This window comes from Capricornis sumatraensis, chromosome 9 (assembly GCF_032405125.1).
Source record: "Capricornis sumatraensis isolate serow.1 chromosome 9, serow.2, whole genome shotgun sequence".
NCBI lineage: Eukaryota > Metazoa > Chordata > Mammalia > Artiodactyla > Bovidae > Capricornis > Capricornis sumatraensis.
In genome coordinates, this window is record NC_091077.1 from 105783120 (window position 1) to 105809076 (window position 25957).

General features: G+C 44.5%; 1 protein-coding gene across 1 annotated transcript in view; it reads right to left on the minus strand.

The window, feature by feature from the left end:
• Nucleotides 1-23025, minus strand: part of EFNA5 (ephrin A5) — a 285979-nt gene extending 262954 nt beyond the window's left edge. Inside the window, exon 1 of the mRNA XM_068981449.1 lies at nucleotides 22901-23025. Coding sequence (XP_068837550.1) covers nucleotides 22901-23025 — 125 coding nt within the window. The remainder of the gene's footprint in view (nucleotides 1-22900) is intronic.
• Between the last annotated feature and the right edge of the window lie 2932 nt (nucleotides 23026-25957).

Sequence of the window (25957 nt, forward strand, 5' to 3'; positions counted from 1 at the left end):
ATAAAAGTCAGCAAAATAAACTTATTTTAATTCTCATTCTGATAACCAACTATGAAAGGTTACAAAATTACAGGCTAAGGGAAAAAAAAACAGTCTAGAAGTTAAACTTGGATTTTCAAACTTAGTCAGACTGCTTTTATTAGATAGCAAGGAAATGAACAATGTTAAGTCCATGTCCACCAAATCACTAAATGCAGAAACACACTGGCAAACACAGACCCGCTGTGGGTAATGGCTGGTGTTCATAAAACCAACCTCCTTGAAAGAACAAGGCCTGACCTTTATGAGGCCTCACCTTTGTGCTCCGTGGTTGTGACCAGTCCCCTGAAAACCCACCCTGCCCCAGGAAGTGGGGTGAAGCCTGTGGAACTGATTAGGAATGATTTGACTAACAAATGGGCCCTGAGGTTTTATCTGGCCCACCCAACAGATGAGACGATGTCTCCTCTGCAAGCAGGTCTAATACAAAGCAGGCATAAGACAGGTGTGTTAGGTCCTAATTACTCCTTATAGTTTATATACCTACTAACAAAATGGGCCCTGAAGCTTTATCTGGCCCACCCAACAGATGAGACGATGTCTCCTCTGCAAGCAGGTCTAATACAAGACAGGCATAAGACAGGTGTGTTAGGTCCTAATTACTCCTTATAGTTTATATACCTACTAACAAAATGGGCCCTGAAGCTTTATCTGGCCCACCCAATAGATGAGACGATGTCTCCTCTGCAAGCAACTCTAATACAAAGCAGGCATACGACAGGTGTGTTAGGTCCTAATTACTCCTGATAGTTTATATACCTGTCTATACATTTACCATCATCTTGATATAAATGTGTAACTCACTTAAAACTTTAGCTGATTTTCTGGCTGAATCATTCTCCCTTTTAGAGTGAACTGGGGTCTTGGAATTTATTTTAAAGCTCCAGGGTGTCTTGTCCACTTCAGTTTTCGCTGATTACTAGAGTAATGTTTGAGATATTCTTTTCATTTTATAAAGTCTTCCACGACATTATTTATATTTCAGTTATAATGTGAAGATAAGTAGGCAAACTTAGATGTGACATAGCAGAAACAGCTCAGAGGACTATGGAGTCAAGAAAACCGCAGCGTCATATTTATGTAACTTATGATACAGATTTAAATAGACAATCATATGCTCTGTTCCGATATGTACACATTTACCCAATTTTCTAAAGTCTCCCCTCTTCTCCTTCATGTCTCCTCCCAAAGAAAACCAAACAGCTTAGTAACTCAACTTGTGACTTAGATCTTACAGATGTGACCTGAAGAATATATATTTTTTAACTCCAGGAACTTCTTTTTCTTTTGAAACACTTCTTAAAAACTCTTCTTATTTTTTAGAACCAAACTAAATTCAGAATTTAATGTGGTAGATTTCTGCCAGTCTCTCTGTATCAAACCTCAGGATTGGACTCATTCACTTGGATGAAGGTAGCTTGGCTTGTTTTGGTATAAAACGTGTACCCAAAGCTCTGAAATTGTATATTATTTTTCTTACCAATTAACTATAATTTCAGGATAGTTTTCCAAATAAATCCTTCAAATCATGTTTAGAAGTCACACAGAAAAAAATTTTTTTAAGTCTGAAAGTTAAAAAAAAAAAAATCTGTGTGTTTCCTTCTAAAGTTTAGACGTGTTGTAGACACATAGATATTAGGTCCTCTGCACTGACAAGCTAAAAGGGTGGGGGGAATACAGAATATGTTTTAACCAAGGAAGTTAAAGAGACGGAAAGATTCATGAAGTTGACAATGACCTCCCAGAGGACAACAATCCTCAGGTTTCACAGGTTAAGTGACTTGCCCAAGGTCAAAGTCAAGTAGTGTCAAAGCACTGACCTGTTGGGATCTTCAGACGCTCTAGCACAGGCGATGACCTTGTTCAGTCACCTGTGGTCAAGTTGAAAGCGAGTCCTGGGCATTGGGTGATCTACTTAAGGCCAAACGTGGGGTTGGGAGAAAATAAAAGTGGCAACCACATCACCGGATTCCAGGCCTTACTTCTTTTCTCAAACATTTCGTCTTTCAAACTGACAAAATCAGAAAGGAGAACTTCCACACAATTAACACATGGGTTCAGTTAGGTTACCAAAGCATTCGGCAATAGGCAGGCAAGAAAATGAAATGACGACAGCGCTGTGGGGAGAGCAGTCATCTCATAGGTTAATACTCAGGTGCGTAACTCTCTAAATTAATAATAATAATAACCAGGTTTCACAGAGGGGATACTTTGCAGCAGGTATTTTAAATGCAATTACTTTCCTCTTAATCATCACAAATTATACATACTCTCTATTTCACACACATGAAACTGAGAGGTAAAGAATCAGCATTTGAACCCAGATCACCCTGACTCCAAAGACAGTCAATGTTATCTCCTTAATACATCTCTGTACCATTGTAAGGGTTGTTTTTATTATTATTTTTTTTTTTGGTACATAATGGACGTGAGTTTGAGTGAACTCTGGGAGATGGTGATGGACAGGGAGGCCTGGCATGCTGTGATTCATGGGGTCGCAAAGAGTCGGACACGACTGAGCAACTGAACTGAATGAAAATAGAGAAAGTCACACAAAAGTATTTATTAGTAGCTAGCATTTATGAATCACATACTCTGTGCCAGGCATTGTTCTAATGTAACATATCATTTAATCACCACAATAAGTCTTATCAGATAAATAGATTTATTATTCTCATTTACAGCTGAGGTAGGTGAAGCGGGGGAAGGTTAAGCAACTTGTCCAGGCTCATAGCACCTGCTAAGTTGAGAAGCTGAGAATTATACCCAGGAAGTGCCTCAGATTTTTAACCATCCCAGGCCAGTTCTTGTATGTAGTGTTTCTGCCCATCAACCACAGTCTCTGACGTCAAGAGTCTTATCATCCAGGGAACAGAACACAAACAAAGATGTAGATAGTATACACAAACTCAGCATTATCCACATATCAGTATCATTCGTATACACTAAAGTAGAAGAAGGGGTAAGAACTTCCACTGCAGAGCCACAAAGGTTCTGCCTGGGTGATGAATCAGCCCATGTTTCCAGGCACATATTTCAGCTCACAGACCTGGGTTAGCCTGCAAAGCAGATGTCCACAATGGATAAGGTGCGAAAACTCTTTCTTCCTTCCCATGCTGTCTCTCCTGAGAGTAGCGGGGAACCTGAGCCACCCACATCCTATCAGGGGACTTTTGCCTTTGAAACCTATCAGGAATAATTTACTGGCTGTTAAGCTATCGGACAAAAAACTCCCATGATGAAAGGAAGCAAGGAAAGGGGAGAGATGGGAACGTGGAGTGGGGTTTGGGACACAGGGGAACATAGAGTCAATTCAAGCATTCATAGGCAGTTCTCGATACCGTTAAAAACACGTGCTTCTTGATCAGAACGTATTGAATGTGAAGGAGGCGGAAGCTGTATTTTTTTTTTAATTTTAAGTGAATTCATAGTTACTATATAAACCAAAGCTGACCGACAGTACAGGATTTTAGATGAAATATATGTGAACTTTTCCAACAATATGATTGTTAAACTCCAGGTTTTATTCTAGGAGTCCTACAAATGTTCCTGAAATTCTTTTAAAAATATTACTATATTTGGCCAGGCCTCAGGAGTCAAGCTTACCCAAATGCATAGGAGAACAGCTAGCTGGCATGTGAATTCCCTACTAGTCCCAGTATTCTTCGTATACAACACACGTTTTGTGTGTGTATATATAAACACACACAGCCTCACAATTAGCTCCAAAGAACGAGTCCATGAAACATTTAACCTCCAGGGGTACTAATTATCTGCTGTAGGTAACCAGTTGCAGTTTGCAACCTTCCAGTCCATTAAACGCTCAACAAGGGGGAACACAGGTGTGCAATTTTAACCCTCCTTTCACGTCAGCATACAGTCTCTATGTTCTTATCCCCTTCGCCTCCTGGAACCTTCTGTCTCAAGGTCACCTTTCGATACTTCACTGAGTTCTCTTAGATGGAGTGTCACTCCACATAGCCCAGCTAATAAGCAGTTAAGGGCCACTTAACTGGCCAAGGTCAAAGTATATAAAGCTCAGTTTTCTCATCTGTAAAATGGGATCATTATAATGCCTTCTTCTTAGAAAGTGTTGTCCAGACTAAATACTTGATAATGACTGCGGAGTCCATAAAGCACCATGCTTGGTATACAGTAAGTGCTTGATAAATGCAAGCCATGGGAGGAACACCTCCATCTCCAGAGGGGCACAGAGTCCCTTTTGTGCCTGTAAAGGCAGAGGTGAGTCATCCCACACTCCTCTAAGTAGTCACCCAGGCGGTACTTGGGGTTTTGAAAAGGGACTCATACAGCCAGCCCAGGGAGCTCTGCACAGCCTCTCTGGAGCAGAAGAGGGGCTGCCCTAGCTGTCAATCTCTCCTAAATGCAGCCTGATGTTTGAATGATGGCATCTGCTTTTTTTTAACATATAAGTTTTCTGCTGATGATCTTTGCAAATAATGGTTTTTTTTTGGGGGGGGGGGGCTAAAAATTAAGTTTGAAAACAACTGCTCAATCTAGAAATCAGAGAAGTAATTTATATGAGATAGAGCACCGTCCGGTGCCATCAGTAAATACTGAAACTGTCCCGGTTTTTACCTTCCTGCCACCTAACCACTTATGAACCAGACCTAATTCGAGACCTTCAAAATTTTCCAGTACCCGGTTATATTTGCAAGTCAATTAAACAGCGGCTGAGATACACAGTGGTGCAGAACAATGATGATACATACGAGCCTTCTGCTAACTCACCCATTATAGAGAAGAATCCATCATAACGACCCTCCCCTCAATATGAGAAGCTTCTCGGCGACACCCCGCAACGTGGCTAATCCACTGCAGCCCGAGCTTCCGATCTTGCACCGGATCTCACTGACTCAGAACGAACTACTTTCTGTATGGCCCCCAAATCCACCTCCAGAGCTACCGCCAGCAAATCTTCACTCCTCTTGCTGTGACTCCCTGGAATGGTCTTCTCCTGCTTGCTTCCATCTCTATGAAGATCACATCCATCGTTCAAGGCCTACACTACTGCATTCCTCTTCCAGGAAGCAGTTCCTGACACCCTGAACAGATGTGCTTTCTCCCTGTTCATAGCATTCCAGGCTTTGTTGTGACATCATTTGTTAGTTGCTCCTTATTAGCCTGAGTGAAGCAGAACATTCTGATCACTGCCTTGACAATTAATGAATTTCCTAATTGTGTTGGTATGTGGCTGCATGTGGTCTTTAGCCCTGGTGTGTTCGCATCAAATGTCACAGAAGGACAGGCATTTAAAATGTAGGGACGTTTACAGTATCACTCAAAGTGAAAGGCAGTCCAAACACGCTATTGGTTTCACTGTGTCTTTATTAAAAATCACTTAGCAGTCAGCACGCATGAGAATTCCTTTTTAAGGATGTTTATTTTTCCAGTTAGTAAATGTACCAGGACGGTTTTTACTAAAACATAAGTCAGCCAGCTGTTTGTTTGGGTTCTTGAATTGAATGGTTAAAAAAAAAAAATACAGTCAGTTTTCACTCAAAGTACTCCACTTTTGAAACAAGGGAATCTGTTCCACATTTCAACGATTTAATTTTCTTTCCAAAAAAAGTTGAAATGTTTCATATAATAAGGACATTGCCTCTTTAGAACTTCAGAACTGGCACTTCAGATGGCATATGGTTGTCCCTGGCCCATCCGATACCTGGGGGAAGCTGAAGCACTTAGGAGGCCCGAGAGAGTGTGAATCTGACATGACAGCTGAAGCTGCAAAGCCTGACAGAGTCATCCGGACAGGTACCCACGAGGGAGGAGGACCAGCCTGGAACCCAGGTTCCCCCCCCCCCCCACCATCTCTCACTCCTCTCCAGCAAAAGGCTCCCTTTCCGGTGCCCGTGAGAACCCCGCATCGCCGGACCGCCAGGACCCAGAGCTCCGCACCTTCCCTCTGCTCTGCGGGTCTCCCCGCGTCTCTGGAGCCGGCCTCGGCTCCTGCTGGCTGTGGAGGCCGCCGGCCTCTCCCCACACGGGCGCCTGTCCGAGTCCAGCTCCAGCCCTGGTGGTCCCCCCGCGGCCCTTCTCTCCTCCTAACAGGCAGACCCGAGCCGGCTCCAGGTGCTGCCCAAGCGGGACCACAGGCGGCTCTGAGCGGTCCAGCCAGCCCCGGACCCGGTCAGCATGGACCGCAGTTTGCAGCCGCTGTTTTGAAGCTCCTTCCAAGCAGAAGCCAACACTGGGGAGCCCCCCGAGGTTTTTGGATTTTATTTTAACCAGCAGGAAGAGGGGTGTCGAGCTAGGTCAAGCAGATTACTGTCCAAACCACTTTCTCAGAGAAAGGAAGGGCGGCGGTTCAACCAAACAGGTCAGACTTTCGATCCGAATGAGCAGTTTCTACCAAGAACCAACCAGATATCTTCGGACACAGACGACTGCTGTCTTCACACTCCAGCCTGGCCTGTGGTGCAAATCCACTTAGTGTGACCCCGTGCAAGTCTTGCCAGCAGGGCCCTGATGGGATCAGGCACCCTGAGCTTGCCAAAGGTTGCCTTCTCTGCCCACAAGGGCCCTAGGGGAGGTTCCTCCAAACTCCTTGGCTGACTCCCAAACTGGATGCCAGGTATACCACCTATTCAAGTGTGTCCTAAAAGGAAACTCAGATCGCGGAACACCCAGAGTTCAGAGTTGGCTATGGTGAAGACTACCACGCGTGTCTGCTGGCTTGGCAGCATTCAGAAGGCAAATCTTTGGCTTTGAAGAGAGGAACTGGGGAAAGAAAAGTCACAACCACTCTCTTCCCGCCAGTGACAGTTCCATACTAAGGGATGGCAGGTGGGATGGGGAGGGTGGTGGTTCTAATACTATACTGGGATCAATGGAGTCTTTCCATACGTTCATGTGGCCTTCTGTTGGTGTAAATATACAGATTCTTTATTAAAAAATAAAATGAACTAACTATAAACATTTTTATTTTTTCCCAGTTGGTTTTTTTTTTTTTTTTTTCAAGGAGTCAACTGTCAGAAAACTAACCTGAAGTTACAGTTGGGAAGTTTTTACTAAAATGATTACAGCCATAAAAAATTACCTGAGATTCCAGTTAGATATCTGAGGCAAGAAATTCATAGTTGTTGGCTGTAACCAGTTATGATGCTCATTATTGCATTCAAATCAATAAGTAGACTTCACTGTTTGTGCTTGAAGACCTAACTAATTCCATTCGCATTTTATAATATTTCTATAAGGACAGTCAGATGATCTGAAAAGTTCAACAAAAGAGAAAATGAAGACAATTTGCAACTGTCCAAATGCTAAAATTCGAGTTTATGGCAACCACGTAATAAAAGGCAGTTCCCCATTGTCTATATTTTAGACATGTAAAATACACTGACATAACTGGGCATTTCACAGAGAGAATGAAGAGAATTCAAAATACTCCTCCTCAAAATATATGAAGTAAAAGGTTAGGTATATCAGGATAGGCTTGTTCCATCATGTTTATTTAAATTCATCAAATGCACTGAAATATGTTCAGCTCTAATCTTTACTACATTACTTACCGTATTAATAAAAGCTAAATAATTTAAATGCAACTCAATCCAATCATTTCAACATCTTAAGGAATTACAGGATTGCTATACACTCAATTTGATCAATCAACATGCTCTCATGGAAAGAAAATACTGAGTCAGCCTAGCTGAAATGAAGCTTCTAGCTGATACATGGGTTGTAAGGAATTATTTTTCTTAATAATACAGAGTGTCAATAAGTAAGTCCTCAAAATTTAAACTTCCTGACTACTCTATCACCAAGAAAGGATGCCTATATCATGGGAGAGATTGGAACCATTAATCATTCATCAGACAGAGTCCAGGTAACCGAAAATTACAAATTTTAAAACTTGAAATAAACTCACAGCAAGCTCATTCTCTTGACAAATCTTAACTTCCAATTTAGCAGGACCAAAGAAACCCACTTCTGTATGACACAATAGAAACGTAACAAATCCGACTGATACGCTGGTGAGCACAGCAATTCCAAACACTGAAACACTGAACGTTGAAGGGAAACCAGTTATGCATACTCATCAGGGCTCTCTCAAATAATTTTGCTATTGCTAATATTCACGTCAATTTTATTGCTACTAGCCAAATGCTGCCCTTGGTTGTCATGAAATCTCTGGGTTACAGCAGGTAAGGATCACTGACAATTTCCCTTATGAATTACATTGTGGGGAGGAGCTTAAGTGAGGTTTAAGGAGAAAACTGTCATAAAATAATCATGTATGATTGCTATCCTAAAACAAGCAACAGGAACACTTGCTATTGTCCTGACTAACTATAAACATATGAAGTGTAACCTGCTTTGAGTCACCACCGGACAATTCTAGAGGAAAGTGGCCCTTTGACAGTAATGTGTTAAAGAAACTCAGGTTTCAGAACAATATGTGTGCCTTGACAAATTCTGTTTCCTTTCCTAGCTAGACGTTGTTATGATCTATTTATGCTCCTAACATCAATGCGTGTATAATTAGCATGCAGTAAGTTTAAAAGCAGTCGATAACAGGAGATTTTTAAGCACAGAGGCGTCAAGAGGCTCAACCCTGTTCTTCTGGCAGTAGCAGGCAGAAGATTCCAAGGATCCCAGAGACAGCCACGCTGCCCGTGAGGAACAGCCCCAGACAGGAATTGATTTGTTTCAACAAGCTCCTCATTGGAAATACAAGCATTCTCCAAAAGGGTGTCGGTATTCATTAAATTCTCCTTTGAGATGGAGATACCTCATTATACCTGTGAAGTCCAAAGCAGACTATTAGGGTTTCAGAAGTCAAAGAGGAAGCAATGAAGCAGAGATTAGCTGGGAGCACCAACTTTACAAGGGAGATCCAACATTCCTTTCTGGAAGAAGGCCCCAGCCAACTGGCCTCTCCAGTGTCTACTCTTCACACTTTTATTACTCTTGAAGAAATTACAAGATTAGCCTAAAATGCGAATTCCTTTAAGAGGAAATCTGATGTAAATGCATAACTAGTATCTAGCAGGGGTGATGGGTGTTACGAAATAAGACAACTTGATTTTTTAAAAGGTCAAATCATCCATGATGATTTGACAATAAATTATTTGTAACAATATATTTCTATGCAACTTAAAAGAACATATGGAGTTACAGAGTTGCATCAATGCAAACGGAGGTTACCCCCTCAATCTCTATTCGAATTTTTATAACCTTTTTTAAAGTCCTACTGTATTTTCCTTCAAATTTTCACAGATCTGAGGGAGACAATATTCTCACGCCCATTTATTTGTTAGGGAGAGGAAACAGGTTCAAATTCATCACTATGAAAGGAATGGGGTATTTAGACTCAGGGCTGAAATTTAACTATATCTGAAATGTAACTAAAATGTTAACAAAGACCATAACATCTTCCTCTCTGAGTCTTGCCTAGTCAACACGGAAACCCACTTGAAGTTTTATCCAAAACAGCTGCTATTACAAAACTCAAAACAAAAAGGTACATGAATTCAGTGCTTTTACTTTATACCATCAAGGCAGTCTGTAAATGTACAAACATCAATGTGTCAAAGAACTTGGTTATAACCTATTAATCTGAGAAGTCACTGTTAATAGTCTTGAGTTAAATAAAAACTGTTTGGTGAATGGGGACATATCACCGTTAACTAAAAGTTCTTCAGTGTATTTATTTTCCCTTTTTTAAAATATGGAGAGGCAAAGCCGTAATGAGCACTACCGGGCAGCTGCCGCTTTATCTAAACACGGCAATGCCCACAGATCTGAGGTGTGTCAACTCCATTTTGAACAAAGCCACTCCTTTAGAGATATGCAAATGACTTCATTAATCAATGAAGAGAGCCTATTTCTACGTCTAATAATCTTCTAAGCATACGTCTCTTTTAGGACACCCTTAAGTTCACACAAAGTCACGGAAGATGCTCAAATTTCTTTATCTATGAGAATCAAAAGACTGGGAACACTTAAGTGGATGTCACCTCAAAGTCACTGTCTCAGATGCTTATTTACACCCTAATGAGCATTAACATCAATCTACAAAAAGTCAAGCAAAAGAGACACATCTTGATTTACTATTCTTCATAATACTCATAGTTCTTACAAAAGTTACACAATAATTAAGTCCATTTCTGCCAAGGATCTGAAAATGAAAAGTTTCCTTCTGCTTGATAATTAACTATAAAAAGGCATCGGCAAAATTTTCATTAAAAAATGAAAGTATGCTTGAATTAAGAGTGCTCACTATCCTTCCCTTCTTTTGGCTTATTTTCATACAAATATAGCTGATCTAAAGACAAACAGTTTCGCCTTTCTTTTAATAATTGTTGCATAGAGCTGTATCAGTTAAGGAAGTCTACTTATGCTTTCAAAGACTTTCAAGTTCACTTAGGAGAGTGGAAATATTGTATTTATACACCCAGAGAGGGAGTGACAATAAATAAGCAGGCAGGGTAATCTGAATTTAATTAGTTTCACCCTTTATTTGTGAAAACAAGCATCACACAATTGTTTTGCAAAAGCAAATGATATACAGGCTATGAAAAAAATACAAGTGTATTTATACCACTGAGACTCTATAGAAACAAAGATTTCCCACTAAAGACACTAAAATTATGACATTTTAGAGCAGATAGGTATTTTCCCCAAATCTCCATAAAAGTGTAGGCTCCTAACGTCACCCACAAGAAGCCCTGTCAGAGGAAGCAGGAAAGCTGTTAGTCATCTGGGCTGAATGTAAAATGAACATTTGGGGTTCATTTAACCATATGAATTTCACTTAGAAAGTCTTAATAATCTGTTTCTGAGGTGTAATTCTGGCATTGCCACAGAAAATATCTCTGGGGAGGGCTTGCAAATATATTGAGATATTCATGACAGGATCCTCCTTAAACTTTTGGACCAAGACAATTTGTTCACTCCAGAAGATTTGTCTATAGAGAGCAAGACTTCCATCCAAATCCCTGGCCTGTTACTTTTGTTATCGGTGCATTTTAACGATGTATAAACCTCAATGTTAAAATCTATTTTGTCTGTCTGAGACCTGGAGGGTAAAGTCACAAGAAATACAGACGGCCACCAGGTCTTAAGACAGATAACTTGCACTCCTGCAAATACTGAGCCACTTGAGAAAATGTAGAACCACTCAGACAGTTCAGGGCAACCAGGAGCCCTTGATGAGCAGCCAGAGGTGATCTCTCTCCCTGCTGATTTATCCAGAAGCTGGCTCCTCAAACTATGGTTCCTGGGTCAGCAAAATCAGTATCAGAGTTCACTACAGATGCAGACAGGCCCCATCCCAGATCTACTGAATTAAATTCTGTATTTCAAGAACATTCTCAGAGCACTTGTGTGCACACTGGAGTGTGAAACGCAGTGATCTAAAAACTGGAAACTGACCGCTTCAGGATGGGGTGCTGTTTCTTATTACTTACCGCACTATCTCCAGCACCAAGAGCTACACCCGACCCACGGTGGACACTCAATAAATGTTTGCCAAATAAACCCAGAGGTGAAGATCACATATGTGACGAGAACAGTGTCTTCCTCTCTGCCCTGTGATCATGTGTATACAGTTCTTAAATGTACACAAAATTGCAAGTTCCTTAGGGGCACAGATGTTGCCTTATCCACCTCTGAATCCACTGTGTGCCTCCCACTGTCTGCAGGTATCACTCAATGTTTCACCAGTTGTAACTTTTAGATATCCAATACAGAAATATATTACTACCGTTAGATAGTGATCTTTATAATATTCCTTCAATGTGAAAACTTTGGAAAACTCAGTTTAAATCAACATATAATTCCTGCACTTACCCATTTGGCTCTGGTTTTAAATACAGTAAGGAGAACTCACCCAAGAAATCAAAGTAGTAATGGAAAATATTATTTAGGGCCAAGTCCTGTTTCTATGTGGTACCACAGAACAGGAATGGCATGGATGATTGAAATTCAAAACTGATTCCAAACCTCAACTTATTCAATAGCCACAAAGTCTCTTCTTACCAAATCTCACACCAGAGCTCCTCTACATCTCAGAAATATATATATATTTTTTAATTTTCTTTCCCAAATCCACCTACTGAAGAGTGAAATGGCCAAAGCCATCCAACGAGAAATACAGGAACAGAGAGATATACATAATAAACAAAGCAATCGGTCCTCAAACAACCAGATACCAACACCGAACTCTAGAGCTAAGAAATAACAATGTGCGGAAGAGAGAGTTACATAGTGAAGAATGAGCACAGATGTATGGGCGACAGGGCCATTCCAAAATGATACTCAAAATAAGGACATGTTCAGAGCAATAAGTATTGCTGACTCTCCCAGGTCAGATTTCAAAGAACAAATACTAAGGCGGGAGCCCTCTTCCCAATAAAGAATTGCTTTGTTTCTATTTGATTAACTGAATTAGACTGTCCTGATGCTTTTTTTTTTTTTTCTTCAGGGATCCCAGAGTTTTAGGTTAAGCCATCAGGTATGTTTGACCCCATATGTGTATACGCATATGGAATATCCCATATACATACACACCCACACTCTAGCACGCTGTGGGTTTCCCCAGAGTATAGTTGACAGGGGCGACAGCAGAGTGTGTAATTAGTTTCATTGTTCCCCTGACAGCTATAGTTCCACACAAGACCCTTTTCTTTCTAGGCTGTAAATGCTATGGAAAAAATACACTAGTAACAGGCATTTAATTATGCGTCCAGCAACCATATTGGGAAGGCTGATAGAGGAGACTAGAAACTCTGAGACAGCAAACACACATATTTCCAAGGGAGGGGAGAATTTTGTTCTTCAGTTACAGTAATGCTTAAAATATGGATGACAGGCATATGATTAAAAAAAGAAATTTTTAATTTCCCCCCCTCCAAGTCTCTATCGAGGATAAAGTATGTATACAATGCTACATCAACACTAAAACCAAGAATACTATTAAATCCATACTAAAATATTTATTAGAATAAAGACATTGCTTATTAATAAGCAAAATGCATAAAGAATAGCTTCCTGTCTTGATACTATTAATGAAGTACAATGATTCAGTTTCAATTTTGGTTTTCACATGGACATAAAAAAAATGAACACTTGTGATATCAACTCTCTGGGTGCTGTGTCCCCTGAGGCTTACTTCAGTTTGCTTTACAGAGAGTTTAAAACCAGGCGTCCCTTTCGTTGCTGGCATGGCAGACACCAGCTCCGTCACTGAGGTCCTTTCTCGCCTGATTAATTAGTAATTGGGAGACACATTTTGGCAGCTTTCACTTCCCTATTATTTTCTCTGGTTTGACACAAAACCCTGTCAGGAGCCCCACTATCTGAACTGTACCCCATTTAGTGCTGGGTCACTAGATTTTAATAAACAGAGACCCTGCCAGAAAACTACCAAAATAGGCATAAAAGTTTCCTGAAGCAGTAACAGTAAACAAATATATGAAGAAAATTCTGAATGCCACAGTATCTGAAATGTTAATGGTCTGTCTGAACCCAGGGGTTATGGGCAAGATTGCAGAGCAGAAGCTACAAGAAAAGGCCTGCAACAAAATCACTGCTTTCACCTGTCTTAGGAAAAAAAAAAAAAAAGAAAACCATATTAGCTAAATAAAGCAGACAAACACTTGGTGCGGCAGAACCATACATCTGAGCCTCCTCCGTTATCCCAACCCGATGAATAAATTTATTGGGAGGAAAAGACTGATGGGGCCTACGGGGACACAGGTCCCTTCCGGAAGTCACAGAAGCACTGTCTAAGCCCAACAAAGAAATGTGGCTCCTCAAAGGGAAGGTGAGGAAGTTAAAACTGAAGCTAGCAGGCTGAGATTTGGGAGAGCTGCAAATAGCTACAGAATCCCCTTCAGGTTCTCCATCACAAGTGTCAGTCACTTCAAAAGGGGGCTGCTGCGGCGGTGGCATGCTCACTGGGGACACTTGTGAGCCAGGGCAGCGGTCGTGCTGTGTGGGTCAGAGGTCACCGCGTCCACATGCCGACATCTGTCTGTATTTTCTGGCCCCGAAACAACAGCAGGGGGACCAGGCTCGTTTGCCCCCACTTTGTTTAACCTAATTGTTGAACACAAAAGATGACGTCCCCATATCTAGACTTATCTTTCCTTTCCGCCCTAATCCCCATTTGACTCCATAAAATGAAATACTATTAAAGAAAACCTCACCGAAAGGTCAAGTCCCCTGTCTATTATTAAAGTTGGGGGAAGGTGACGAAGCCATATTTTCCACTGGCACCTGTGAACCGCAGAACTTCATATCACGCCCACCACCATCAACACCTAGACCACGAGCAGCACTACAATTATCCCACCAAAATAAGCCACGACTGCCTCAAAACCGCAAAGCGGCATTTTGAATCGGAGAAGATACTTCCATTTACTTTTTATAACATGTGCTTTCATAGTTCAGAGGCAAGAGCTAATTGTTAATTACAGTGTCTACATACATAAATAAGTCACTAATCAAACCAGAATGGACATTCTGACACCTCAGAGGCAGGAAGGAAAAACAAAAGCAATTTGCTAGTTCATTTCAAACAAAAAGGTCACTTTGAACAACTTGGTTATTTTAGCCTTCTCCATCAGCCAAAGAACAAGAGACGATGAATAGTGGAGGAAAGGGTTTTGGTAACAAAAGCTGTTAACTCATACCTGAACTTTAATGAGAAGTCCATGAGATGTATGTCTTACCCCAAAACATGTGCTTTATATATTGCCTCACACTGCCCCTGCAACACCAAAAATCCTACTTCTAATGAACTAAAACCATCTGTGACATCAGCAGTATTCAATCTGTGCCCAGTTTAATCAGATTAACTGAGGCAGGCTACTTTGAAATGATTCTTAAGAATTTCTGTTTTTACTGCAGTGCATGGGAATAACGTTCCCAGACATCACCAAACAGAAGCAGTAGCAAGAAGCGTGGTATAAATTTTTGGTAAAGTTTACTAGGCCACATGTTCCTCCAAATGCATCCAGAAATTTAAAACATGGTGGAAAATACCACAGTCTCAGGGCACTCACATTATTTTTAATAACAAATATGAATCTACTCCCAAAATAATTGTCTGTAAGAACCCACAGGAACGGTTTAGTAATGAGACTGAACGCCTGTGTTGCAGGGAGCGGAAAGGCTCTGGTTTCGTATAATGCTTCTTAAAGCACCCCAAGTGCTTCTTTTTGGAGGTACCTATGTTTTTATCAGTACCATGTACTAGAAAAAGATTCTGAGGACTGCTGAGCAATTTGGGGGGAAAAAATATATATCAACCAACAAATCTAAGAGACTACTTAATACAGTGAGAAAAAGGCCATCAGGATTGGGGGGGCAGTGATAATAGGAGATATTAATATATGACTAAGAAATTATAAGTTTCAAGAGAAAAATACATATGTAAATATGGCACAGCCCAATACTTAACATGAAAATATAATATGCCTGGGTTTAAAACATATCATTACTAAGTTAAAATATCCATTTTTGACAACTAAATTCGAGACGACAGCATTTTTAGTGAGCTCACAGATAAGACGGAGCTCTCAATGGAGACCCCTGCTCAAGATGACTGTAAAGTGGTTTAGCCCTTTCCTATCGTCCATATTCATTTCCGGACCATTTTCATGAAAGAAATAAAATCGGTCTTAAAACAAGATGGCTGCTTCTGGGGGAAAGAAAAGAAACGCTGATTTAACTGAAAGCCAAAAACCTCGCTTTTTCTAAATCGAGAAACAAGAACTTCCGTGTATGTTTTTTCTCTTCTCCAGGCATATATTCATGCACTTCCACATGGAAACTTACGGATTAGGCTGGGCAGTGACTGAACAGTATTAACAGCAAAGCCATTTTTTTTAAAGGTCTGCTCTTAGTGCGCTAACAGCCTGATGGGCCAACGCATATACACAGAGCTACAACAAAACCCAAATTCCCACCCGGCCTTCACACCAGAACCGCCATCACCAGCTCGAGAATCAGGTCACTTGACAGGCAGTAACAGGAGTAACATCGGTCTCATATCTTTTACAGAACTCCATCAGAAAATGCTCGCTGATACCCTGTCACAAACAAGTCAGCTGAATTTGGCTTTTTCAAGTGAATACCCTAGGAACTAAGCTGTGAGATAACCTCTCTGGGAACCGCACTTTGATGACCTTCCCTGAAGCAAATGGCAGATTAATTCTATGACATATATGTAAAAGCTGAAAACATTTCCCCTCCATTTTGAAGTAATTTTAAATGGATTTTTTTTTAAATCACTCAAAACTATTTTTATTTCTCACTTGAGGGGAAAATAAGGCCTGACAGTAACATTTTCTTCAACCTGTCAACTGTCAATTGCATGAAGGATGTTTCTCAAGATGACAAAGGTTTATTTTTCCTTATTGAAAATGATAGAATTCTACCTGAATGAAAGCTGAGCTAACCTTCACTGTGGTACACTATGGTCTCTCAGCAACTGGTTAACTCAGGGAGAAGTTTTCACTCTCTTAAAATAATGGTTTTATTGAAATCTGTGACTCCCTGTTTGAATACTATATTCAAAAACCTCAAAGTCAAGTTTCCATCTACATGGATTTCAGATTAGAAAATAGTATAGAGATTTCAGTAGTTCACAATGAATCCCTCAGAAGTATAGATTATCAAGAATAGTAAAATATAAGGACCTTTTTTATTTATGCTAAAAAACTAGGCATAATAGTTGTAATACAGAAGACGCCACAGCATTACTTCCTAATTCTAAACTGAGCGTTTCTATGTCATTGTGCCTGGTTTCTAACTGACAACTTTGCAAACATGAATGCAGGCAAATTCCAGGGGAAACCGAGCTCCTGGTAGTGAGTAATATTCCATTCAGAAACACTGGAAGTTCAAATTAATCACAGGAAACTTTTCTACCGAACAGCTCGGGGTATAGGCTGAGAAGCAGAAGAAAATATAAATTTAACAGTATAAATCAGGCCCTTAAAAGAGACAGCAATTTATTGATGTTTCGCTGTCTAAGGCCACCATCATAAGACAAATGACTAAAGTGAATATTAATATCTCATTTCTCATACTCCTCTTTGAGGTTTTACACCTGAATATGAAGGTGCTTTCCGTCACAAACAATCAGAAGGCAATTTTTTCTCGTTTTGAAAGACTCATCCCTGACTGAGCACCCTGGTGGGAGGCCGGGCCTTCCTCACTGTACTTATGACACACACGTTTCCTTTTCAACATTCTAATCAGAGCTGCCATTTTAACAGTTTGCATACTCTTTCTGAAAAGAAAATGGATTATATGGCCTCAGTGAACATAAGAGGGATTCATTATCTAAAATATCATAGCTTTTTAAGTTCTCATTACTGCCTGAAGTTATTCAAAACCAACACCCACAAAGAACATGAAGAGGGCTAAGGTGCATCTTTAAAAAAAAATATTAATCAAATTATTTATAATGGACAAAAAAAAACATTAAACAGTGAACCAAATGCTCACAGGAAATTCTCTTCTTAACATCTTCCCTATGTTTTGTTCATTTTCCATTTTAATGTTTTCTCTTTCTCAAAGGTACACTCTTTGGGCATATACTTCTAAGCTTGCAAAGGCCAGGACTCCTGAAGGACTGATTGTATTCATTCATTTCTTGGCCCAGCATGAAGCTGGTAGCTTGCTTGGTTCATAGCAACAGGGGAGAAAAAGGAGACGCTCCTCTTTATCTGTCCCATCCTACAGGAAATCAGGCCAGCGGACAGACGGCATCTCACAAGATTAAATGGCAAGAAATTCACAAGGTTAATTTGCCCCCAGATCACTAAATGTCCCCTCCAAATGTGATCCCCAGCCTTCAAATGAGGAGGCCTCTACAGCTCTTGATTATCAGCCAGAACACACTAGGCAACGAGATGCTCCTCTGGTGAGCCAATGGCTTAGCTAACACCGCTGAAATCAGCTAACAGGGAGTAACGACTTACTGAAGGCTCTCTCTGATTCTTTTCATCATGAAGAATTTATCGACCTCGGTCTCACACTGGAAATGCCAAACTAGACTGGACATCAAGTGCGCCTCCAACAGCACTGATGTTCCAGTCTCTTAAGGAAAAGACAGTTGACTGTTTCTGATGGCTTACTACGAATACAGAGCGCAGTGCATAGCATCAGTGGAACCTAACATCCCAATGGCTTGTTTTGCTTTCAAAATCCTCTGGAACACTGGCCCAAAATGAGCAGCACACTTTCCTTTGACAAAAATCTAGATAAAGAAAGGATAAGAGGCGGGGGAAGTCACTTCACATTTCCTACAAATGGATAAGGGTAAAAATTTCCATCACACAGGCTTTATTTTTAAAGCAGATGGATATAAACATCAAAATAACAAAGTTACCCCACTGTATCTAATAAAATGTTACACTGAGGTTCGGAGTTAATAAAGTTAAAAGACTCTTAACTAATGTCTTTTACTTGAAGAACTTTGTTTCTAATATGTGAAATACTATTCAAAAGACATAAGATTCTAAAACTAGAGTTACCAAGGTTGGTGATGAGGTCTTTCAAAACCAAGATCAACTTTCCATATTTCCTCAAAACAGATTCCTAGATTTCGACCACATTGACATTTGTTTGTCAGTGAAAAAGGCACAGTATTGGTGTAATGGTATATATATATGACACTGACAGCTTGGACTTTTAAAAATGAAACAAGTGAATTCTGAAAGAGAAAATAATATGCAAGGACTATGATTAGGGAAAAATGTTACTACGTCTCTCAGCGTAGTCACATACATACTGCCTGAGAGATTCCGGAGTGTTGATCTAGAATTCGTATCACTTTCACAACTCAAGATTACATGTTAGCAAAACTAAATGGTGTCAATTACCTGCTACTCTAACATGAAATGTTTAATTTACGAGTCCAAAGAAAACATACCATTAGGTTGAAATTTATAAAATCCCAGATGAACTATAGAGATATCTTTTCCCATAAGAGAATAACATTTTAAATTGGTGATTCTCAGACCTGAACAGAAGCAAAGAACTGAAGAGAATCAGTGCTTTTGAAGTATGGTTATATTTCACATTGTATTATTTCACCATTCCATCCATTAATGCAAACCAGTAGGAGATAGGTTTACTTATCCCAGCATCATTTTGGTAAATGGGCAAATGAATCCAAGAATTTTTCAGTAGACACAGTTCGAATATTTTCTCCGAAAGAATCAAACTGTTTATAGCATGTTTCAGATTAAGAGGCATATTCTTAATACTAAGCCATCTCTACGGTTATTAGCGTAGCTACTAAGGGAGAATGTAAAGTTCTATTGTTGAAAATCTTTTTAAAAGTTACTTAAAAGTATTTTATGTTATTAAATTAAGGACAAATAGCTATATTCTCCTTGACTTGGTTCTTACTTACTCAGACTCTAACAGGCCAGTTCAGAATAGAGTATAACATTAAATGGATCTTAATATCACTTTTACTATTTAGGTGAAACTCATACAACTCTTCAAATGTTTAAAATATAAAAGATGCACTTACAAAAATCTTATCATATATTTCTACACAGATTGATAGGTCCCAGTTGCTATTTTAGAGATTTGTAGCGAGTCAACACATAAAATCAGTGTTGCCCACCAGCCAATAAACACTGGAAATTTTAAAAGTTATTAGCATTTAAAAAGTGAACCTTTATTTCCCAGAAGTGAATACCTGGGAAGACCAAGTCTAAGAGTGAAAGTATCCGACAGCAAATAAACTGTCCATTTTTTTTCTCTGTGAACTGAGAGCTGTGGGTCTACTTCTGTTACCAAAGTTCTCAACTGTGAAGCCCAACACAGCACATAAACGCCTATGACTGCACAAGTCACATGTAAGGTATTTAAACCTTGTGATCAAGATATGATGCTTTAATTTCATTCTAAACTTAATTTCAAACTGAAGTCCATAGGTATAAGCTAAAATACTTCATTTACTTCATTTTGCCATAATATCCACTTGTTATCATCTTAATGTGCCCACTTAACTTTTCTTCCAGGAGAAAAATCTCTTAAGTCTGTTTAAGTTGCAATTAAAGTTCTCTACTTTTTTCTACAAGACTGAAGTCTTCTGATAATATTATTCATTTAGCAAAATCTTAAAAGACATGATTCATGTAAAATCAAAAGGCATGGCTAGCTTACTTTACATACAAACAATAGGTAAAAAGAAAATGTAAAACAAAAAATTTAGATTAGTAGACCTCTTCAAATTTTCTAAACTATTTTTTCACTACCTTCTGTGATAAGCTGTTTGTTTCTAAATTACTTATTTTGCATTTGGCTCCTTTTAAATTACATCCAAGCTGACTTTTCTTCATTCATCAAAAAAGCACCAACATTTCTAAGACAAATCTGCCTACCGGTACCTAGCTTTAAAATATTACTTTTTAAAGTAAGTTTTACTGCAGTAACACATAAAGACAAACACAGTCACAAATCCCTAAGAATACGAAAATCACAGTTGAATCTCTTGGGTTAGGGGTACATCATTCTTCCTTTTAACCATTATCAAATTGATAATGATCAAATAAACAGTATTTCCACAAGCTTCAAATTAGAACACTGACTTGGAGAATACTCTTGGTATTTTAAAATTCTACAGATTAACTTTGGGCAGCTTCAAAGACACCATGGCATCCTGAACAAGAGAGTTTTCCACAGGCAGGGCAGATCTATTAAAAAACATGACCTGTGACAAAAATCAATGTGCTAATCTCAAACCAAACAACAGTATCAAAAGCATAAAACAGAGATAACCTAAGCTAAAATGTCCTCAAACTAACTCAGACTAGCTTGACAGGTTAAGAAGGAGGGGTAGACTGGGGACGTTGCTGATGCTTCCAGGACGAGTGGAACTCCCAAGTATTCCAATAAATGAATACCATGAGAAAAAAAAAAGATCACCCTGTGAAGTTTGGGGTGGGGAAAAGAAAAGACAAGCCAGAGCAAAATGTCCCAAATTCAACGAACCAATTTCACTGCTGTTTTATTTAATAAGGCACTAAAGTTTAAAATATAAATTCCTCTCTTTCGAATATGCTGTCTAATAAAGCCCAAAGGGGAATAAAACCAACCAACATAATGAGACTTGCTTTTAACACCATCACAACTGGAAAGCTCGCCCTATTTGTCTTGTCAGCTTTAATAAAAGGCATCTCCTCTGGCAGGATGGTTCTCTTGTCTTTTTTCCTAATAGTGGTAAGTGGCATGTCAGAGAAGAAATGAGTTTCCCATCCCATCACCCATCTCCAGGAGATGTTTTTTTAAGCCAAACTTTGAGGGATGTCTCCACTTGGGCCAGGCGCTGCAATCAGGTCTGGGGCTACCTGGGTGTGACTGTCTTTCCTGGGAGAGCAGGGGTGTGTGTGTGTGTGTGTGTGTGTGTGTGTGTGGGTGGGTGGGCGGGGGGGGGGGGTACTCTCTCCCCGTTTGGCAGCCGGTGGACCGCTAGTAGGGAGATCTCCCTGTCTGCAGCAGAGAGGACCTTCCTCCAGGCGGGGGAAGCCCTCCGGTGCCAAAGTAACAAAGGCCGGCGGAGAGGGCCACGGGGAGCGAGGAAAAACTAAGGCGCCGGCCAGCGCCTCTCCCCACGCGCGCAGCGACCGCGAACTCTTTCCTTGGCCTCCCAACTTCCACTCCAGCCCAGGGGAGGGGAAAAAAAAAAAAAAAGCTGGGGTTTTCGGTATAATCGAGGCTGTTTCCCTCCTCCACGGAGGGCGCGGAGACCAGCCCACCGCTGGAAGCTGGCCTCGGTCCCGGAGACGCAGAGCAAAGTGGGCCCAGCGGGGCCGACCGCTGCCCGGGCGAAAGGAGAGCTGCGACCTGCCCTCGACCCGGAGGGGGCCTCCCGGCCCTGCGGACAAGACCCCCGCGCCCCACGTCCCGGGGCTGTGAGCCAGGACCGGCCGCCGGCAGCCGGGGGCCGGCGCGAGCGCTCGGGCGGCCCGGGGCGCGAGTCTCCGGCTTCCCCGCATCCCCGGCGGTCTCGGGCGGCGCCGGAGAACCGGCTCCAGGTGACCGCGCGCGTGCCTCCGGCGGCGCCGCCAGCCTCCGGACCCAGGGCTCCCACCTCCAGGGGCGGGCAACTCGGGCAGCTAGCTCGGCCAGCCTGCCCTGACCCGGCCTTCCATCAAACTTTCTGGCCCCCTGCGCCCACCGGGCGGCGCAGGAGGGGGGAGCGTTCTCCCCACCTCCGAGAGCGCCAGGGCCAGACGGACTGGGGGGCCGCCTGCTCTCCTCGCAATTAAAAGAGGAAAATAAAAACCTCCACCTTCCGCCTCCCAGGCCCCCTCTCTGCCCCCAGCCAGTGCGCCTTCCGAGCGCATCGGGGGGAAAAGGAAGGAAAAATTCACACACACACACTTTGGGGATCTTTGGCGGGTTCTCCCCCGCAATCCTTGCGCAGCCAGGCTCCAGGAGGGAGCTCCTGGCGGCGCTGCGCCCAAGGCTCTCCTCGCCCAAGCCCCGCGCCTGGATCCGGATGCCAGATCGGCCCGGGTGCAAAAGCGAAGTCTCCACTCCGGGCTCCCGCCTTTTCCGAGCGTTTCCCCGGCGTTGCGCAGAAGCCGCGGGTCCGGGCGGCCCTGGGGACGCCCACGGGGGACCCGGGCTCCCCCGCCGCACCCCAATAAAGAGGGGGCCCACGAGAGGCGCGTTTCCCGCGAGCGCCTGCCAAGCAACCCGCGCCCGAGCCCACGCAGAGTCAGCGCGCGCACCGCGGCCGGCCAGGGCGCGCGGGTCCCCTGCAGGCGCCGCCGCTCTGTCCGCAGGGCCCCGAAGCCCGGGGAGCCCGGGTTCTCCGATCCGCCGCCCCCCACCCCACCCTCCGCCGCCCTACCTGGGGTTGCTGCTGTTCCAGTAGACAGCGTAGCGGTCGGCGACGGCCTTGGAGCCGGGGTCCTGGCTGCACACGCACATCCACAGAGCGAGGAGCAGTAGCGTCAACATCTCCACGTGCAGCATCACGGCGGCCAGCGGCGCGGCCCCCGACGCGCCACTCCAGGGAGAGAGCAGGGGTCCGGACACCGGGAGGGGGGCGCGAGCGAGCGGGGGCCAGATAAATATCAATAAATAGAAACGCAGAGGGGCGCGCAGCGATCTGAGAGCGGGCGGAGGCGAGCGAGAAGAAAAGAAGGCGACGGAGTAGAGGCGCGATCCAGGCAAACTCGCAGCCCCGCTGGAGGGATCCGGAGGAAAAAAGGGAAGCGCAAGATGGAGAGGAGCGTGCGTGTGTGTGTGCGGTGGCGGCGGCGGCGCGGGCGGGGGAAGGGGTGCCAAGCTGGGTCTCGGGCGGCGGCGGCGGGCCGGTCACCCGGGCAGAGGGCGGTGCGCGCCCGGCCGGGCGGCGGCACGCTGCGCAGTCACCGCGAGGGGCGCGCCGCGGCCGCGGGGAGACATACACCGGCCCGCCGGGCCCGGCTCAGCGGCGGCGGCGCGGGCTGCGCACGGCTCCGCCGCCGCCCGGGGCCCTGGGCACCGCGCCCCGCTTCGCTCCAAGTTACTTCGGCAGCCTTTGGGGGGGCAAGGGGCGGCAACCGCAGGAGGGGAGCTCCGTGCGGACTGCGCGGGGGCGGAGGGGGGGGCTTCGCGCCTGCGGTCCGGGGCAGTCCGAGGACCCCCCGTTTCCCCCGCCTCCTCGGTGCTTTCGAGCCGGGTGAGCCCTGGAAATCTCGGAGGCGTCCCAGGCGCGGTGAGCGCGGGGCGGTACGCCGAGAAGGGCGGGATCTGGAGTCACGGAGCGGCCAGCCCCGCTGGCGTCCTGGAGCTGGGGGAGCGGCCGCGGAGCTCTGGAAGAGACGTCTTGCTTCGCAAACCTCCAAGAAAAGTTTGGCTCCCCGTGTCTTCGGGCGGGTCCCCCACCCCGCCTCCGGCGGAGTCCGTCTGCGGCGGCGGCGGGAGGCGACACCCGGCCGCGGGCTGAGTCCCGGGGACCCCTCGCGCGCGCCTTCCTCGGCCGGGAGCGGGTGCACCGGGGCGCGCAGAGAGCAGAGGTTACGCACCAGCCGGCCGGGCGGAGCTGGGATGCCGAGACCCGCGGGGCGATGCCAACCCAGCTGTGAGGCTCGGGAGGGCAAACGACCCCTCGCAGATGAACCCCTCCAACTCCCGAACGGGCCGATGTCAAGTCTCCGATCGCCTTCCGGGAGCCAGACCGAGCCCCCCAGCTGCGGGGCCGAGAGCGCTGGGAGGAGCTCTCAGAAGTGTCCCTGCGACTCCGACTGCTTCCACCCCAAGCCCGGCAACTTGTAGAGATGCATCAATCAGTTGGAAACGCCAAAGGAGGAGGAAAAAAAAGAAAAAGAAAGAAAAGAGAGAGAGAGCGCACAAGCGCGTGGCACCTCCCCGATGACTACATCAGAAAAACCTTCCAGTTCCTCCAGCAGCGGCTCTTCTTTCCCTCCTCGGGCGCAGCAGCAGCGAGGGTGTGAAAACCACCAAGAGAATCCCCAGACCTTCGCCAGGCGGGAAAATAAACTTGAGTGCAGCAGCGGCGGCACCAGCAGCCCGGGAGGGATCGCAACGACTGGCGAGGAGTGGGAAGGGGTAAGAGTCAGTTTTGCAAAAGAGAGACAGGGGAGGAAAAAAAGAGAGAGAGAGAAAATGCTTTATGGGAAAAAAAAAAAATCTCCTCGGGCACGCCCCCTCGTTAATGACCTGCGTGTAAAGCCGACAGCCGCCGCCGCCGCCGCCGCCGCCGCCGCCGCCGCCGCGCGGGAGCTCGGGGCCGCGCGCGTGGACGTGGACGGGGGCGCGGGGGCCGAGGCGCGGGGTGGGCGTGCGGCGCGGAGCCCGGCCCGACAGGGGGAGGTGCCTGCCGCCTGCGCCGTCGCCGCCCGGGTCATGTGGGCTGGTTTTTTTTTTTTTTCTTCGCCCCCCCCCCCCCGCCCACCCCTTGCAGTTTACTTGGGAAGGGGTGGGGAGCGGCTGGAGCAGCCAGTCCGGCCCCGGCCTGCTGTTTGCTTACCGATCGAGGTTTTTTTTTTTCCCCCCTCTATCCAACCCGATTGGTCTGCTCCACGAGAAAAGAGGCGTTTTCCTAATCTCCTCCCTTCCCCACGCCTCCTAAACCCCCCTCCCTCCCCATCTCGGGCCCCACCTTCTAGAAACCTGACTAATTGAATTACTGGGAGTGCTCGGGCGCCCTCTCCTTCGCGCGAACCCAGCTGTGCCGCGCGTAACCCTTTGGATGCTGACATTTTTTTTCCCCTATCTGGGCTGCGGAATGGTCCTGACGTCTCTTTACCTGAGACGAGGGGGTTCTTTAATGACAAAGGAACGGGTTATCCCACCCTGCCGCCGGAAAGCCGAAATCCGTCTCCGGAGCCCCTCGAGTAATAATAACAAAGTCTCAGCAGCCGGCGGGCAGGGGGACCACAGTGACCACGTGTTCTCGTAAATCTCCGCCCGGGTCTTCACGACGCGCGCTGCCCGGCTTATCTGGCGACCCGAGCATCTCTCAGGTGCCTTTGAATTGCCCTCTTCCTACCAGGGATTTTAAGGTTCCAGGGCAGCAAGGGCGAGTTTTCTTTAAAGTGATGCTTTGAAAACACTTATTTTTTTAAGTCCAATCAGTGTATTAAGTCGAGAAAATCAGTTTACAGTGATTACAATTCAATGCGAACCCACGGCGGGGAGGACATTGAATGCAGCAGGGACCACCCTACACACACCCGAAACACCTTTCCTAGTTCAGCTCCGAGGTCGGTTCAGTGCGCACTGCCCAGAGGAGAAAGGGTCTGCACGAACCCGGTGCAGGAAAAGAAATGGAGGGCAGGGAAGGAGTTCTCTTACGATCGGAACGCGTCTTGTGTCCCCGGGCTCCCAGAGTAGGGCTGCAGCGCTTCGGGCCCCGCACCGCCCCCCACCCTGGCCGCCAGCTATGCGCGGCCGCCCT